This window comes from Sceloporus occidentalis, unplaced genomic scaffold (assembly GCF_023333645.1).
Source record: "Sceloporus occidentalis isolate IW3139 unplaced genomic scaffold, rSceOcc1.0.p SCAF_1, whole genome shotgun sequence".
In the NCBI taxonomy this organism is placed as follows: domain Eukaryota; kingdom Metazoa; phylum Chordata; class Lepidosauria; order Squamata; family Phrynosomatidae; genus Sceloporus; species Sceloporus occidentalis.
Genome location: NW_028316981.1, coordinates 254229673 through 254246448, shown reverse-complemented (window position 1 = coordinate 254246448; position 16776 = coordinate 254229673). Strand labels below are relative to the sequence as shown.

At 38.7% G+C, this 16776-nt stretch overlaps 1 protein-coding gene and 1 long non-coding RNA gene across 7 annotated transcripts in view; one reads left to right on the top strand and one right to left on the bottom strand.

The window, feature by feature from the left end:
* Positions 1-16535, top strand: part of LOC149323757 (uncharacterized) — a 48398-nt gene extending 31863 nt beyond the window's left edge. The window contains exon 4 of the long non-coding RNA XR_016277418.1: positions 16002-16535. This is a non-coding gene — a long non-coding RNA (uncharacterized LOC149323757). The remainder of the gene's footprint in view (positions 1-16001) is intronic.
* SEMA6A (semaphorin 6A) overlaps positions 1-16776 on the bottom strand; it is a 228145-nt gene that overhangs the window by 22622 nt on the left and 188747 nt on the right. For 5 of the 6 annotated variants that reach the window (XM_089491896.1, XM_089491911.1, XM_089491920.1 and 2 more), the window contains one exon: positions 9624-9788. The exons of the other annotated variant lie outside the window; for it this stretch is intronic. In XM_089491896.1, the coding sequence (XP_089348022.1) occupies positions 9624-9788 (165 nt within the window). The remainder of the gene's footprint in view (positions 1-9623; positions 9789-16776) is intronic. 6 annotated transcript variants of the gene reach the window in all.

Genomic DNA, 16776 nt, shown 5'->3' with positions numbered 1-16776 from the left:
TCTGAATGATTGCCTGAAGTCAGTTATGGATTGGATGAGGGAAAATAGTCTTAAATTGAATCCAAATAAACGGAGGTATTCGCTATAGGTAATCCCAATCTGGGTATGGTGATAAACTCTCCAGTTCTAGACGGGGTCACACTTCCCCTAAAGGACTGTGTTCATAGCTTGGGGGTGCTCCTGGATTTGTCGCTTCGGCAGTCATCCCAGGTGAATGCGACAGCCAGGAGCACCCATTATGAGCTTTGACTGATTCGCCAGCTATGACCCTTCATGGAACGGGAAAACCTAGAAACGGTTGTACATTCACTGGTAACCTCTCATCTCGATTTCTGCAATGCGCTCTACATGGGGCAACCCTTATGCCATGTTCGGAAGCTGCAACAAGTCCAAAATATGGCAGCCAGATTGGTGACAGGGAGTTCCAAATTTGATTCTATTACACCCATCTTAAAATTCCTACACTGGCTGCCCATTAACTTCCAGTCACAGTATAAGGTGTTGGTTATTACCTATAAAACCCTACATGGCTTGGGCCCAGCTTACCAGAGGGAACGCCTCCTCCCATACAATCCTTCTTGCACTCTCAGGTCCTCTAGAAAGAACCTACTGCAGTTAGACAGAACTAGACTGAAGACAACTTCCCAGAGGACGTTCTCTGTTGCCGCTCCAAAAATCTGGAATGACCTGCCGGATGAGATCCGCAATATAACATCGTTGGAGGCCTTTAAGAAGGCAATAAAAATGGATCTCTTCCGGTAGGCCTTCCCAAACTGATCTACTCAGAATTTTCACTCTCCATCTGTTTAACTGTACCCGCCGGACTTTGATCTCGATCTATTTTATTAACCATTTTATTGGGAATTGTTTTTAATGGTATTTTAGGGTGGGACGGAGATAGGGGAACTACGATCTAAGATGTCCTGTTATGCTTTTATCTATTGATACTCATGTTTGATTGTATTGTTCTTGTTTGCTGTTACCCATCTTGATCCAATACAGGGAGAGGCAGGATACTACTACTACTACTACTACTACTAATAATAATAATAATAACAGCAATGTGTGTTTGACATATGTGATAAAAACAATGGCCATGATTCTATATCAAGGTCTATTTAATATATACTTAGCTATGTAGCAGAAGGATTATGAACCCTCCTAGTAAAGGGTATGAAAGATGCATATCAGGGAATTGGCAAGGGTATCCCAATGCGAATTGATCCCAATGTGCAATGACCACTCTGTTGGCTCCCTTATGTAGAAAAGTAATGGCAGCTTTGTGAAATTGCTCAATTTTAGGTTCACTTATGTAGATTTAAGTTCTATACTGAGTTCTATCCTTTTTTCTTAATGTTCTCAAATCTATTAAATAACAGGAAAAAAACAATTGTGCAAAAATCACTGTAATAATTGGTTTTGGTGAATGGTGCCTGGGAAGCTAGAAAGGGCAAGCTCTACATTTTCTTCCTTCCCCCACTCCCCAGGCACACCTATTTAATAGACTTGGTTGGTGTCTCTTCTTACTTCTTAGTCCTTGATTTATCCATTCAACTCAGTGAATTCTCATGGCCAGACCACACTTTCATGAAGCTTGGCTTAGAGCATATTGTGGCTGGAGTTGAGAGGATCTAGTAATAGAGGCAGAAAACTGGAGGGGAAACCAGAATATGCCAGCAAGCACAAGATCTCACCTCTCAGTGCTGTGCTGACATTTCTTTCCCTGCAACCTGATCCCTTAGAAAGTTTGGATGACTGCTTATGTTTTGCAAAATGAAACCAACACCTAAACTATATTCATGATCAAACTAAAATTGTAGTATATAAAAACCTTTTTCAGGCATTTTAAAAAAAAATCCCTGTGTGCAAACTCTGTTCCTTGTGCAGGGGTTAGAGGAGTATGTCTGTTATCTAGGATTGCTAGGGCAGGATTATCCAAAGCCCTGAGATATCATGACCAAACTCTGACACCTGGCATCCTGCTAGTGGTATACACAGTTTTCCCTTCACTTCTCTGCAATAGCTAAAATTTTACCAGATAAGTTCTATAGCTTTCCATGGCCATTCTGTGGCTGGTAAGAGTGGGAGGGGGGACTGGAGAAGCAGTGTTACCAACAAGCCTCGAAGATATTCCCTGGAATGTTTTACCAAAATCCTAAATCCCCAGAATTCCCCAATATTTACCAGAATATTCAGTGAAAATTCCTGGCAAGAAATTAATTAAATTACTTGGATTCTGGGGAATTCCCCAGAAATTGGCAATGCTGTGGAGAAGTGTCTGGCTATGTCCCCATAGCCAGATGCAAAATGATTACATCAATTGCTGAGATCCCTAGAGGACCCTGGCAGATCTCAATGGATGATGTAATCATTTTTGTCTGGTTGTGTGGACATGGACAGAGGCCACCCACTTTCCACCAGCTGTGGAATGGCCGTGGGAGTGGGGGTTATGCAACCCAACAGTAAGTTTGTTGATGTTGAATTGCAGCTGTAGTGTAGTTCCACATCTGAAACTAGTATGCTAGATTATGCTGTTGTGGCCCTAAAGTCACAGTGGGCAAATCCTAGTGATATTACAAGACTGAAGTTAGTAGGGTCAGCTAATAATTATGTCATTAAGCACAATACATTAAAAGCAAACACAGAATATGGGGCTGGATTACGCACGCACACACACGCACACACAACTGTCAAGGCAATGTTCTCACCTTGAGAGTTCTCCCCATCCCCAAGATCAAAGAAGGGCTAGGCTCTGAGTCTCAGGGTCATGCTCTGATCTCTGGGAACTCTAGTGTCATCCCCTATGAGACCATACATCACAGGCCAGCTTCCACTGCTAACCACCACACATCAAACATGAAGATTTGAAGGCAGATTCTAAGCAAATTTAGCTGAATATGCCTAGAAGCCTCTCTGTGATTAGCAACCTTGATTATGTAGTTTCTTATTGTGGGAAGGCCTCTAGGCACACTCAGTCAAATCTGCTTAGAGTCTCCCTTTAGAAAAGGAGACTGGCACAAATGGACATGTTAGAGTTTTGAACTTTTACACAGTTCATGCCTTCTTAGGTTTCCCCCCCAAAGCTTTCACAGGAAATTAATGTACCTGACATTGGAGGACAAAATTCTAAAGTTATGCTAGCACTGAGAGCTTCACATTTGACGTTTATTTTATGCTGACTACTTTTTGCATTTTCTGGTTCAAAGACGGGCAACTTTAGTGAGTTTGGTGGTCATATATGTTTGCTCAGAACCCACTACAGGACATAACCCATGCTGTGCTGCAATTCAGAGGTGCCAGTAATACCTGGTGTGGGGTTGATTCTACTCAGAGTTGAGGGGCATTCATAAAAGGAATGCAGGCCTTGTTTTAGAGGTCAACTTGAACTTCTCCAAAGTCTCCTCTAAATTAGAGCTGTACTCGTTGTGTGCCTTGTTTTAACGTTAAACGTTGAGGGGGGGGGGATATAGAAGCCACACAAGAAGTGTATGTGTGTGCGTGCATGTGTGTGTACACCATGTTGTAGGTCATACAATGCCCACCCAGTCTAAATATGCACCCACAAATAAAAGTTCTTTCTAAGGCACTGACAAGTCATCCACTAATAATTGGTTTTGAGCAACAAGTAGGAAATAAGTGGCTGCACTCTAGTAGTTTTGTTGTGAATAAATTTTCTGAGTCTCATTAAGCACTCTGTCAACATTGATTAAATGATAAAAGTAGTCTGGTCAAAAGGATCATCAATGACCACCAAGGAATTCAGGGCTGATTCAGGCATTATGTGGATGCAGAATGGTAGTCACATAAAATGCTTTCATGGAGTGGGCTTCCACTACAATGTTTTATATGATTGGTAGCTTCTAATGCTAGCATGGCTTTGCCACATACTCAGTACAACTGACACAGCAAGATGACTGCAAACATTAGGCCTCTCATTTGGAGGGCCACTATAAAGAAGCAATTTTGACCATTTCAGTTAGAGAATGTAACAGATTGTGGTCCTTTCTTAAAAAAAATATTGCTGATCATGAGACCATTAATTATACCCATAGACTAGATAGTAAGTCATAATGTCTCCCACTAACCTCCCCCCTTAGATACAAATGAGCAAGGCATTATTATTATTTTATTATTATGCAGCTCAACCCTTCATTAATGTTGAAAGAAAAGTGGTATTTCATGCATGCTTTGTAAATATTAAGACAAACACTGTGGGGAAAAGGTTAGTCAAAGATGTCCACATGAATTACCACCTGCAGAAAGGAGCTGGCATTATCAGATGTGGGAACTAATTTGGTGTGTACTACTTTATCAGAAATATATATGTTTTAAAATATATAACTGAAATCTAAACAGCATCAAGTTAGATTTAGACTTACAGTAGACTCAATGAAATCAATGGGACTCAACTCTCAAACACAGAGAGATCTTGTAGCACTTTTGAGACTAACGGTTGTGACAAATCTATGTCCCACTGATTTTCCATGGGCCTGCTCTAAGTGGCCAGAATCTTCTATCACTATGTGTGCCACGTACCTTTATGTATACTTAACGGCATAGCAGAAGTGCTAAAAAAAAAAAAAAGCTTGTTATGACTCTCTGGTCCTAATCACTTTGCTGGCTTCTCCACATAGTAATGTAACAGCAGTCTTTTACTGGATATAGATGTTATGGAACTGCCCAATTTTAATTCATGCAGACACAAGTTCACTTATGAAGTCCCTAAAAGGATTCTGGTCAGTAACTTTGAGCCTGGTTCAAACCCAACATGCTTTAAAATAAGTAAGGCTGTAAGGAACACTTTTACTGGAGGCAATTTCCCTCTATATGAGTTCTGAGAGCAAAGTCAAATGCTATGTAATGTGCTAAAATAACTCTCAAGCTTATATAATTAAATGGAACAAACAATTTGACCCCACTTTAAATGACAAAAGCAACAGCTTCAGCAATACCAACAACGTAGAAATGACATCTGGCTTTCATTTTCAACACTTGGACTAAAAAGGGACAGCATGAGTGGTTTGAGACATCTAAGGACCAAGAGTAAAAACAGAGGAATTGGCAGAGTTTTTGACTAATGAGTCTAAGCCCTGTAATGTATCTATTGTTTCTAAAGAAGAAAAGAGGCAAAAGAGAAGGGGATGGGAACATAATGAAAGGGGCAAAGCCCTGTTATTGATATAGACAATTAATCCATTTTCTTCCTTTATACTCTTTTGGTTAGTAGGATATCTAAACACAGTACTGTGGTACTACTTTGTAGTGAAGATGGTACAGCCTTGGAACATTCCACAGAAAGGGTTTTCTATCAGGGAAGAGGGCAGAGGGAGAGACTACATACAATGGCAGCAGAAGGAAGGGTTAAATGGCAATGTGAGAGATACTGACTTTCATAAAGGTGAGAAACACACAGAATTAAAGTAAATGCAAAGACGGCAAGAAACAAAAGCAAAGCGAAAGAAACATACTCCGGAAAGACAAGCAACAGAAAAAGTTGTAAAAATTGCCAAGCAAAACTAACAAATTGTTGGTTACTATGGAATATTTTTCCCCTGCCTCTTCCCCCCTCTCATCAATGGAAAAACATTTTCAATGATCAAAATGCAAGGCAAGAAGAAGGAAGGCAATTCACAGCTTCTATGCTATGCACTGCAGTCCACATTTTTATCTTGGCAAGAAATGTGAGGTTTCTCTGAACAGCAATTCCGGAGTATATTTAGCTACTAAAGCTGTGGTGCGCACAAATGTCACATTCCCATGAGTCAACCCATTTAATTATCCCCCTCCCCATTTCTTACAGCTTGTCTCAAGATATTCCCCCAAGATGTTTGCACTGAGTTAAAAGCTGAACATATGGATGTGACATCATCAAGGCATCAGTGGCTTGGAAAACAAAGCAGCAAGTGGCTGAAGAATTAGTACAATTAGAAGCCAGTCACTATTGCAGGGTGAGGGTAGGGGGGAAAGGGGGAGAAGCAAGGAAAAGAGAGGAAAGCATCCTCCCCAAGAAAAACAGAACTACAAAATAACACCAACAAAGCAAAACAAAAATATAAGGCAGAAAAATATATTTTTGTGAAGGAAAATAAATCCACAACCAAAGTGAACACAAGGAAGATTAAGCATAACAATCTTTTAATTTTTCCCTTTTTGCATAACAACTCCTTCCTTTGCCCTTTAATAAAGTTACAATATCAATTGACTTTTTTTGTGAGTATGCCATCTGTGCTTGGCATGGGCAAGGGAAGGAGAGACAGCACACAGATATGTGATAATGATATACAACCATGCAATCAACTCTGCCACCATTGTTTGTTAATATGTACAGACTGCTTCCAGCTTTCATAATAGTTCCAATAATTCCCCAATGAATCTGTGATAGTTAAACAAGCAAGTCAAGGACTAATAAAGTATCCTTGGTAACTTCATCATTATGAGAATTCAACTGAAAATAATCATGACCCATCAGCTTAATACTTATGTGTAGTTTCACTGGAGCTTTTGAAATTTGGAAGGAGAGAACTCTCATGCAATAGATCAGTGAAGTTTTAAAAACCATGAAGAACAAGCACCCTCAAGCAACTCTGAATATGTGTGTGTGTGTGCTTTCAAGTTGCCTGTCAGCTTATGGTGACCCCATGAATTTCACAGGGTTTTCTTAGGCAAGGAATACTCAGAGGTGGTTTTGCCAGTTGAAACCAGTCTGAAATATAGCACTTAGTATTTGTCGGTGGTCTCTCATCCAAGTACTAACCAGGGCTGACCCCGCTTAGCTTCTAGGATCAGATGATGCTGTTTACTGACTTTTAAAGCCCCACAGGACACCTGCTCTGGCTACATATTGGCAGTCTTTAGCTCTCCCTAGGTACCTCTTCTTTTGAAGGTAAGGCAACTGATGACTAGGGAGACTAAGCGTCTCTTAGCACTTCATTTGTAGAATTACCTATTAGGAACATGCCAAACACCAGGGTTTATCCTTTTCGTGCCCATTATTCTCCAAGGCTTTTAAGTATATGTTAATGACACTGACCTAAATTTTATATCACATTATTGACTATGTAATCATAGTTACAAATGCCCTAAGAAACTAATTGTTAAAACCCATCTTAAACCCTAGGAACGACAGAGATCTGCAACACAGGTGAGTATGGTGTTTCAGGACAGCCCCCTCTTGCCCCTGAGCTGTGTTCTGGCCCTGAAATACCCCACTTGCCCATGCCACAGGCCTCTGTTACTTGGAGTTACTTGGAGTTTAACTTGGATTCATGGTAGATGGATGGGTGGGTAGTGACAATCATGGTAATGGTGCCATAATCATTAATATTTAGCATATCTAAACAAGGAGGAGTTACACAGCTGTAACTCTAGGTTATGAATCCATAAGTGCTATGCAGGATGTGAGCCATTGTTGTCAATATGCTATTATATATTTTATTTTGGTATAATACATTTATTTATTTTATATAATTTTGTTTTTGGTAAGTTGCCATGGGAGCTTTATTGAAGAGTGGCATATATAGCTTTTACAATAAAAGCTCCACATGTGCTTCTTGAAATATTGAAAGGAACCATGTAATAGCTTTCAGTTAAGTAAACCAAAGATCTGTATCTAATTGTTAGACCCAACTACAACAGGCCCATTGATTCAATAGAACCTACATAACTGTTGACGTATTACATTCACATGTGGGTTTACTCTAGTTGGGAGTAACCATTTGGTTTAGGGCAAAGTGATTAGTTAGGCAGGCCACATTTATTCTTTTTTATTATTCATGACAGCAATTTACCACAATTAAAACAGTCTTAAAAGTAAACAGACTATCCTTTCATTGATCAATTTAAAAACTTCCTCAGTGTTTAAAATAAACACCAGTAAAAAGCCTTTCTTTCATTAATCAGCTCACTAACACAGCTCTCACACCTCTGTGTTGAGACGCTGTTTTAGATATGCTGAATCATATATAAACTGACTAATTAACTGATTAAATATGTAAATAAACAACTAAATTCAACTAGTGTCCCAGTGATCCTTTTCTCTACTGTGATGCTGTTTTCGCAGCTTTGCTGCTGTGCAGCCCCAATTCATTTCTAAGAGGTCCAAATGGGGTTTCTCTCTGAGTGACTGAAATGAATGGAACCTGCTTGGCCGCAATGTTGTAATATATTGTGTTGTAAAGTCTACCATAAGACATATGGTTTCTTTTCCCAGATGAAAAGAGGAAAGAATCCTGTTATTTAATTCATTCAATTTGCAAGATTAAGTCACTTCTATCAGAACAGTCTATGGAATGCTCATTAAAATTAAGGGTCCCCTCAGTAGCAAAGTGTAGACAAGACAGATCAAGCTTTCTCTTGCTGAGAAGCATTAGAAGAGCTTGACTACGTCACTTTCAAGATTTGAGCTTTTATGGTCATGACTATGCGCCATATGAAATTAGCCTGTCTTTCATTAAGTAAGGTTATAGTTGGCAGTAATTAACATATATTACAGCATGTTCCTCTTCACTTTAGTTTCAAAGATTTACCTTCTCAATTTAGGCAGTTAAAATTGGAATAATGGTCCTTCATGACTCTAAAGATTATTGAAAAATACATTTGACATAAGCAGAAATTCTGCTGTCAAAAATGTAGAGGAAATCTAGAAAGTGTGTGCATATTTATTATTTATTATACCCCTTTTTTCCTGTAAGGAGCACAAGACATTATGTATGCATGGCACTTTCCCCCATTTTATCCTCACCAAAAACCTGTTAAGTCAGGCTGAGAAAGAGTGACAGGCCCAAGGTCACCCACTGAGTTTTATGTCTGAGTGGGAACTACAAGCTGGCTGTCCAGAAATTGCAGTCTGTCATTCTAAACCATTGCACTCCATTCACTGTCAATATAAAGAATTTTTAATGGAGAACTCTAAGACCTTAGAAGCTTGTCATGTGACCATAGTGGTGAAGCTGTATTTTTTTTAAAAAAATCAATGTTTAAGTAACAAAAAAATGTTTGAAATATTATTACTTTTTGATAATAAAGAAAAAAAACGACCAGAAACTGTGCTACATTGTCCTAGTTTAGCTATATGGACTCTTTTGCTTAATTTCCTCAAGGACAGTTCCCTAGGAAGATCTCTTCCAGTACAATCCCTACTGAAATGAATAGAAGCATCTCCAGCTGTTAATAATTTCAAAAAGGCTTATGCAGAGGAATGTCCTGGTGAATGGGACTTTCCATAATGCTTCTAAGTGGCTTGATCTTGCAGTTTTAATGAATTAAACATCAAAAGTACTTCTGTGCAGTCCAGTGGAAGTGCAAAGTGGTAAATAATGTAAAGCCAGGACTCATCTTCTGTCATCATCTATTTTGCCTCAAAGTCTCCAAATCTTGTCCTCAAACATGCTCAACATTCATACACTTGTATTGTTCTCCTTGGTTTTCTTAAGTCACTAAGCTGCATGAACCAAATTTCAAATTGTTTGCTTCTACTTTTTAAAAATCTTTTACTTTTTATGATAGGCTTTTAATTATAGGGTAAGAATTTTATTACATATTACCACACTCCAGCTGGAAGCAGTTACACTGCAGTCACTCCCCCTCCCTCACCACTACAGGAAGAATGACATCCAAGGCCTTACCCTTCTTGTCTTGATGATTATGGGATGAGACGGCCACATACGGATTTGTGTTCTCAGATGAACCAACTGGATCCTTCCAATCTAACATGCGCCCCCTAGCATCATAGCCCTGTTGGCCTGGAGAGTCTGAAGTAGTGGTACTGGGGAAGAGGGAACTGGTGTGTCCTGTTTGCATCATAAATATAGTTAGATGAAGTGAGAACAAGCAATCTGGTAACAAGCAACATTTCCAAATGTCTGTCCTGAAAGAAGAATATTCATCAACATCCAAGCTCAAATGAAAGAATGTATGTTCTTTAAAGTCATTTGTACACCCTGTTTATAGCAAGATGGGACAGAGTACCTGAAAAAAAAGCAGTGTTATCTCTCAGCTGAAACTTGTTTCTTCCTGCCTTACAAAATAATTATTCTGGGGTGCACATGTCCTAATTACTTCAGTGATGGAATCATATTCGGGAAAAGCTAAGAACCATCCTGTTGATCACAGTAATAAATAAGAAAAAATGCAGATGATAATGGCAGACAACTAGAATCTTATAGCTTTCACCAACATTTTCGTGCAGATAATATAACTTGCAATATCAATAGCATATACATTTCTGTACTGCTTATCAGTTAACTCAGCGCTCTCTAAGCAGTTTACAATGTAAACTAATTGCTCCTAACAAGCTGGGTACTCATTTCACCAACTTATGAATGGATGGAAGGCTGAGTCAACCTTGGAGCCTTCTGGGATCAAACTCACAACCTGTGACAGTACCAGCATTTAACCACTGCACCACCACTTACAACATGTTCCTTTTGGGTCACAGCACAGAGCAACAATAAAAATATTAGCAGAATCTTATTGGTGCAAGGTGCTAATCATTGCCCTTTTTTTACAGGCTGCCCAATATTAATAGCATTAGGACACACCAGAATATGTCAGGAAATATCAGGCAGGGATTCACATGGGTGAAGATCCAGCAGGTCCAGGCTGGCATAGTGAATTCTATGCCCTATGAGGAGTGACTTAGAGAGCTGGGTATGTTTAGCCTGGAGAAGAGAAGGTTAAAAGGTGATATGATTGCTGTTTAAATATTTGAAGGGATGTCATATGGAGGATGGAGCAAGCTTGTTTTTTGCTGCCCCAGAGACTTAAGGCATAGAGCAACGGATGCAAACTACAGGAAAAAAGATTCCACCTCAACATTAAGAAGAACTTTCTGACAGTAAGAGCTATTTGATAGTGAAACACACTCCCTTGGAGTGTGGTGGAGTCTCCTTTGGAAGTTTTTAAACAGAGGCTGGATGGCCATCTGTTGGAGTGATTTGATTGTGAATTCCTTCATGGCTGAGGGTTGGACTTGATGGTCCTTGAGATCTCTTCCAACTCCATTATTCTAGGTCACACTGTTACTGTTAACATGACTTTGGCTTGAGGACAGTCAGAAACCAGAATAACTTCAAGCGTGCTGGGATTAGGTACACAATCAGTGTACATTTTGTACCTATTCCAGCAAGTTTTCAAAAGTGACTTTCTATGCAACATGCACTGCAGCAACCAATGTAAAGAGGCATGCACAAAATAGCAAGATCCTCATTTTTCAGTAAAGGCTGAAGCAGGGAACCCAGAAGGTTATGAATAAAGAGTGACCCTGAACATCAGTGCTACTGAGACTTCCAGGAACATACATGGGTCCTGCAGCATATCCAGGCTGCAAAACTGTACATGGAGAGAATGTGTGCCTTTGTTCCGTGTCTCATGGCTCAATCAGAGCAGTAGATCCCATTTGCAATAAGTGTTCGGGACAATGAAAGAAAGTGGCAGCACTGTCAAGAGCATAATAGAGTCAGAAAAGTCCAGTATACTGGCTAAGTACCTATTGGGAAGAAAGAAACAAACTCAGTAGGCAACTTTGTGAGGTGGGAGGGAGAAGTAGGTGGTAAGATGAATCAGTAGGATTTCTCTGTGCATAGATTATTCAATGCAGAATGGCAGATGCTGTTTCTTTTCATTCATATGAAGGTTTTAGTGCAGCTTAGGAATTCTTTCCATCCCTGATATATTACCTTCTCCTGCATGTAACTAGTTTGCACGAAAGCAGGTCAGATTCATAGTGTTTTGCAGTGGCTGGAGCCATTGGATGCAACAGCTAATCATTAACATGATTAATTTATGGGATTGTACCCCAGGCTGGAAAATTACACTGACAAGGGCACTGTATTATTCTTTATTTATCCTGACAGTGAATGCAGTTCCACCAGTGCCCATTAATAAGAAAATGCTGGAGTTGACATTTGGGGCTCTAAAATAATTCCTTAGAAAGTATAATTCTTTAAATAGAAGAGTGGAAGTGATGAGTGAAAGAAGGGGAAAAGGGGAAAACCCACAATTTATTTGCTTGGCACTAGGTAGTAAACTAGGATGTCTACAGCAAGAAGCATTTGAAAACTGCCTTACATTTTCTGCCTTGGAAGACAGAATAAGGTGAAACCATGTATCTTCTATAACGGAGATCTATCTATCTGTTTGTCTGTCTGTCCGTCCGACTGTCTGTCTTAGAACTGTCTTCATGGTTGTTCTTAGACAATTCATGGTCTTCTTAGGCATTTTTAGGCCACAACCAGATTCTAGAAACAATATATATATATTGGATTGCAGCTTCCAGAATCCTACAGCCAGCATGGAAGATTCAAGAAGTTGCAATTAAAAAACATATTTTCCCATGATCCCTAACATACTGATAAGCCTTGGAAAGGTATGAATTTTTCATGCTTCCCTGTCCTGCAGTTAGAACAATACTGGGAAGTGTCCTCCTCTTCACTTGCTGCCCCAACCATTTATTCACTTCAATACCTTACAAAGACTTGTTCATCTTTATAAGAGTGGCAATCTGCAACATGAGAAAGTGAGTACTTGGGTCTAAAGGCTTTAAAAGTGGATAAAACCATTGTCAAACAAAAGTAAAATTTTATAGCTGGATTTGACATGCATTTTGCACCCACCTCCCATTACTGATACTTTTAGTTTAGCTATGTTCAAGGGGCCATTTTATGGATAAGCTGTACATATGGTTAAGGAAAACCTTTTCTTAATACGGTAATCTAGGGGAAATATTTGCCCAGGGGACACATTCAGTGCAGTAAGTGTTCCTGAACCATATGTTTCAACTATGTGGAAGAGCTCACTGATAATGGAAAGCTATAGCTATGTAAAGAAATTAATGTGTGCCAGATGGCAGTAGGGCAAGGAAGTGTTTCATACAAATGCAATAAAATAAAATAAAATCAGCCTATTCACTCTGTTACTAATGTGTTAGTCTGCTGCATCTTGAAAAATGATTTTCTACATGTAATCAAGACAAACTCTTCTTCGTCTCAACAGAAGGGAGGGGTGGGAACTCAACAAAGTTTGCTAGTATGAATCATTTCCATTTCATATCTAGACTTGTGAATGCTACCTGTCCATCCTCTGCAGTGAATCAACCTCTTCTGGCAATACTTACCTTTGGAAGACTGAGTTACCATAAGGCTAAGCACTATTTATTTTCTATATCTGTTCATATACAGCAGGGGTTCCTAACCCTAGAGTGTCCATGAACTGGGTGCAAAAATGATATCTCTACTATAATTTCCTTTGAGCTTCTTGCTTTGAATTTTTTCTGCTATGGAAAATGTTAAGGCAAAATTTAGTATTTTAAAAGTGTTAACTGTATGTTTTTTCCATTCTGGAATTGTCTATCTGATAAATGTAATGTAACAATGTAACACTAGGTGACCTGGGCGAAGTCCTCAGCCTCACAGGACAGCAGAGGCAACCCTCTTTTGAATAAATCTTACCAAGAAAACCCTTAGGTCTGCTTTGTGGGATTTGAAGGCACAAAACAATAAATTATTCAATGTAATAAACTTTAAAATTTTATATCTACAGGTTGATGTATATGTTTTTTTCTGGAGAGCAGGGTCTATAATGCTCGTCAGATTCTTTAAAGGGTCTATAACTCTGAAAAGGTGAAGAACACTGTTATATAGTGTATAAGGAACTGCCTAAAGCTCAGACAGATCAATGTACTATTGTGCATTTCTGGGGGGGGGGGGGGGGTCTGCCACATGAAACACTCTGAATTGGCCTCAGATGTACAAAGGGTATACTTAGGCACTGGCTTGTCACCCTACTGTCCTTTGGATGCAGGTATACTGTGACCATGGGTTAGTCACACTCTCTTAGCCTCAGGATGACAATAACAAACCCCCTCTGAAGAAACATGCCACAAAAATCCCATGATAGGCTTGCCTTAGGGTCTCCATAAGTCAGAAATGATTTGAATGCACACAACAACAATAAATATTGTACTAGTGAAAATTGCACAGTGCAAAATATGACTTCGACATACCAGAATGAAAAGAAAAAGGACAAATTACAAATTATGATTATGATCTTCACAGTAAGGAATCCTATCTGATTCCTATCCTTACTGAGTATCATGATTAATAACAATGTAAATTAGGCATGCACAATTTATATAGTACAGCTGAGTTTTGAAAAAAAAATATTTCAGTTTAATTGCTACTAAGAAATTAACCTGAATACTCACCCCCAAATTAAAATTTACTGTATTAAAATATTTACTACAATCTTCATGAGGTAGCATCAATATAGATTTTTCAAGCATTGCTTTTTTCAAGTGCAATTGAAAAATGCAAGATTTCAGGTTTTTAAACTGAGACTGATTCAGAGGTTGGCAACATACAAACACATATTTAGCACAAACTGATTTATAATACTCCAGAGTTATAGTAATAAGGTAAAAAAAAGGAAACTGGATACCACTAGAGGGCTATATGATGATGCTCTTGAAAATTTTGTTAGAAATACAAAGTTATATTTTTTCTGAGAGTTAAGCAGACATTATGGTGCTCTATACACAACTGTGTTAAATGACTAGAGCAACCTAGTAAGACAATGAACTGGAAAAGTTAAATCAATTCTACAGAGGAAGACAAGAGGCAGCAGTGGCAAAATGGGGGCCTTGTTCAGTAAAACTGATGCATAAATGAGTAAAATAATATGGGTAAAGTCTCTTTTGTCCTCCCATCTCTGTGCATGTATCTGATTTTTTGACAGAACAGCTGTGCTTTACGTAGCTGGCATGGTCATTCTGGCTAAGGGAAACCATTGTGTACGAAAGGTCAGATATGTAGGCTTTTCACTTTTGTCACCTGTTTTAGGAACAATTACAGGGGATTTAGTTGCCAATGCAGATGCCAAAAAACTGAGACTGAATAAGCAAGTGATGGGGAGAAGCAAGCAATAAGGAAAAAAGTGCATATAATGGTGGAGCTCATAAGGAGCATATTTATTGGCTTGGCACTGGGGAACTAACTATGCTATTTTGCTCTGCCAGTTAACTATTTATGGCTCACTAAGAAATCCACAGTATTTACATTTTAGTTTACATAATTGCATTTGCTGGTAAAAATTGTTTCTTTTACAGAGTTATAACACAGATGAAATGAAGAAATGAATGGCATTCTAATAAATTTATAAAATAAGGAAATAAATTTATTTTTATGTGGCACTTTGAGCAAAGACATGAAGAAGAGGAAAAGTGGTTTGGCTCCTGCATTGTCATTGCTGTGAATTTTGACTTCATGATGTGAGAAAAGATATTACATATTGACCATATCAAGATATTAGCAATACTGGTGTGATGCAAAAGGCAGGAAAACGATATATTTTCTGTGGTATTTTTTAACACTTAATGGACAAAGCAGCAATTAAAATGGGCCATTCCCCTAGTTGCTGAAGATTCAGTTGGTAAATATGATGAAGGGTGAAATGTATTAACTGCTTTGTTTGACATTTGATCTTTTTTGGCTTTTATGCTGCAGTAGTACTGTCCACTTTGTATAATACTGCAGTCTATGAGCCAATATTCAATCCATTCAGGTATTCCTTGGGGAAGAGTACTGCTGTGAGGGGTTGCTATCCTGTTTATTGAAGCCTTTAGAAAACAACAAACAACAATAAAAAGCTAAACTATGTGGTTCTCAATGCTGAAGAAAAGTGCACAGCTTCCAAATGAATAAATACAATATAAAAATAAGTACTGAAGAAAAGTGTTTTCAAAAAAGGGAGTTGGGAGACTGCTGGTGTTACAATTTGCTTTCAGCTTGTTCTTTATAACGTAAGAACATTAGTCCAAGAACAGCTTTAAAAAGTTTGCAAAAAGGTGAGGAAAAGCATTCAGGAAGAGGTGCTAGAGTTCTGATGTATTGAGGCAATTATATCTTCCTTCAAAAATGCTTTTGTAAATCTAGCATTTGTCTCCCATGAAAGGCTTTTTTAGCTGCAGATACTTTTCAGTAGGTAATTTTTGTCAACTCTCTTTGCAGACCTCAATGCCTGAAAATCTTCTCCAGAAGATCCCAGGGAGCTGGAGGCTGCAGGGGAATGAAATTGGTGAAAATAATTTTTCCCCCCATCACTTTCTGCCGATGAGACCATTCTGAGCAGAACTACTCAGATGATGAAGCTGCTCAAGGAAGCAAATGTGAGATTCAATCCATTGGGTACTTTGGCCTTCATTCTGCACACAGCAGTCTCAATAACAATGAATATGGTAGTTGAGAGGATCTACTATATCCTGCAAGGTACCAGATATAATCCTTTTGAGAGCAATTATATGAGTTCACTAGAGCAGAAAGGCACCTTTGAGGGGGAAACTTGCAGATGGTACACAATGGATGATCATGTTGTTGGTGTTCCTAAAGGACTCAGAAAACTTCTAATAAAGCTTCATCTAAGTTAGACAGTTTCCATTCAATTAAACATAATTAGGACTAGTCAAGCTAGTTATAGGGTAGAACAGCCTACATCAAAGCCTATTCTACCTGATCCTTGTATTGGCTAAAAGCATATTTGCTTGACTAAAGGAGTTATTATATCTTCTCTTGAGAATAAAGTGTTTTAAAAATAAGTGATCTTACTGTTTGTAAGAACAATGAAGCCCATGTCCTGAGCCCTCCCTTTTTCCAAACCCCGTTCTGACAATGTTTCAATTGCTGTAAGATATTTTGAGGTATAATATTTAAAACTTGTCTTTCATTGTTTACAGAGCAGAGGTTCTATATGAAGCACCTCATGCAAAGTAAAGATCAGACATCTCCC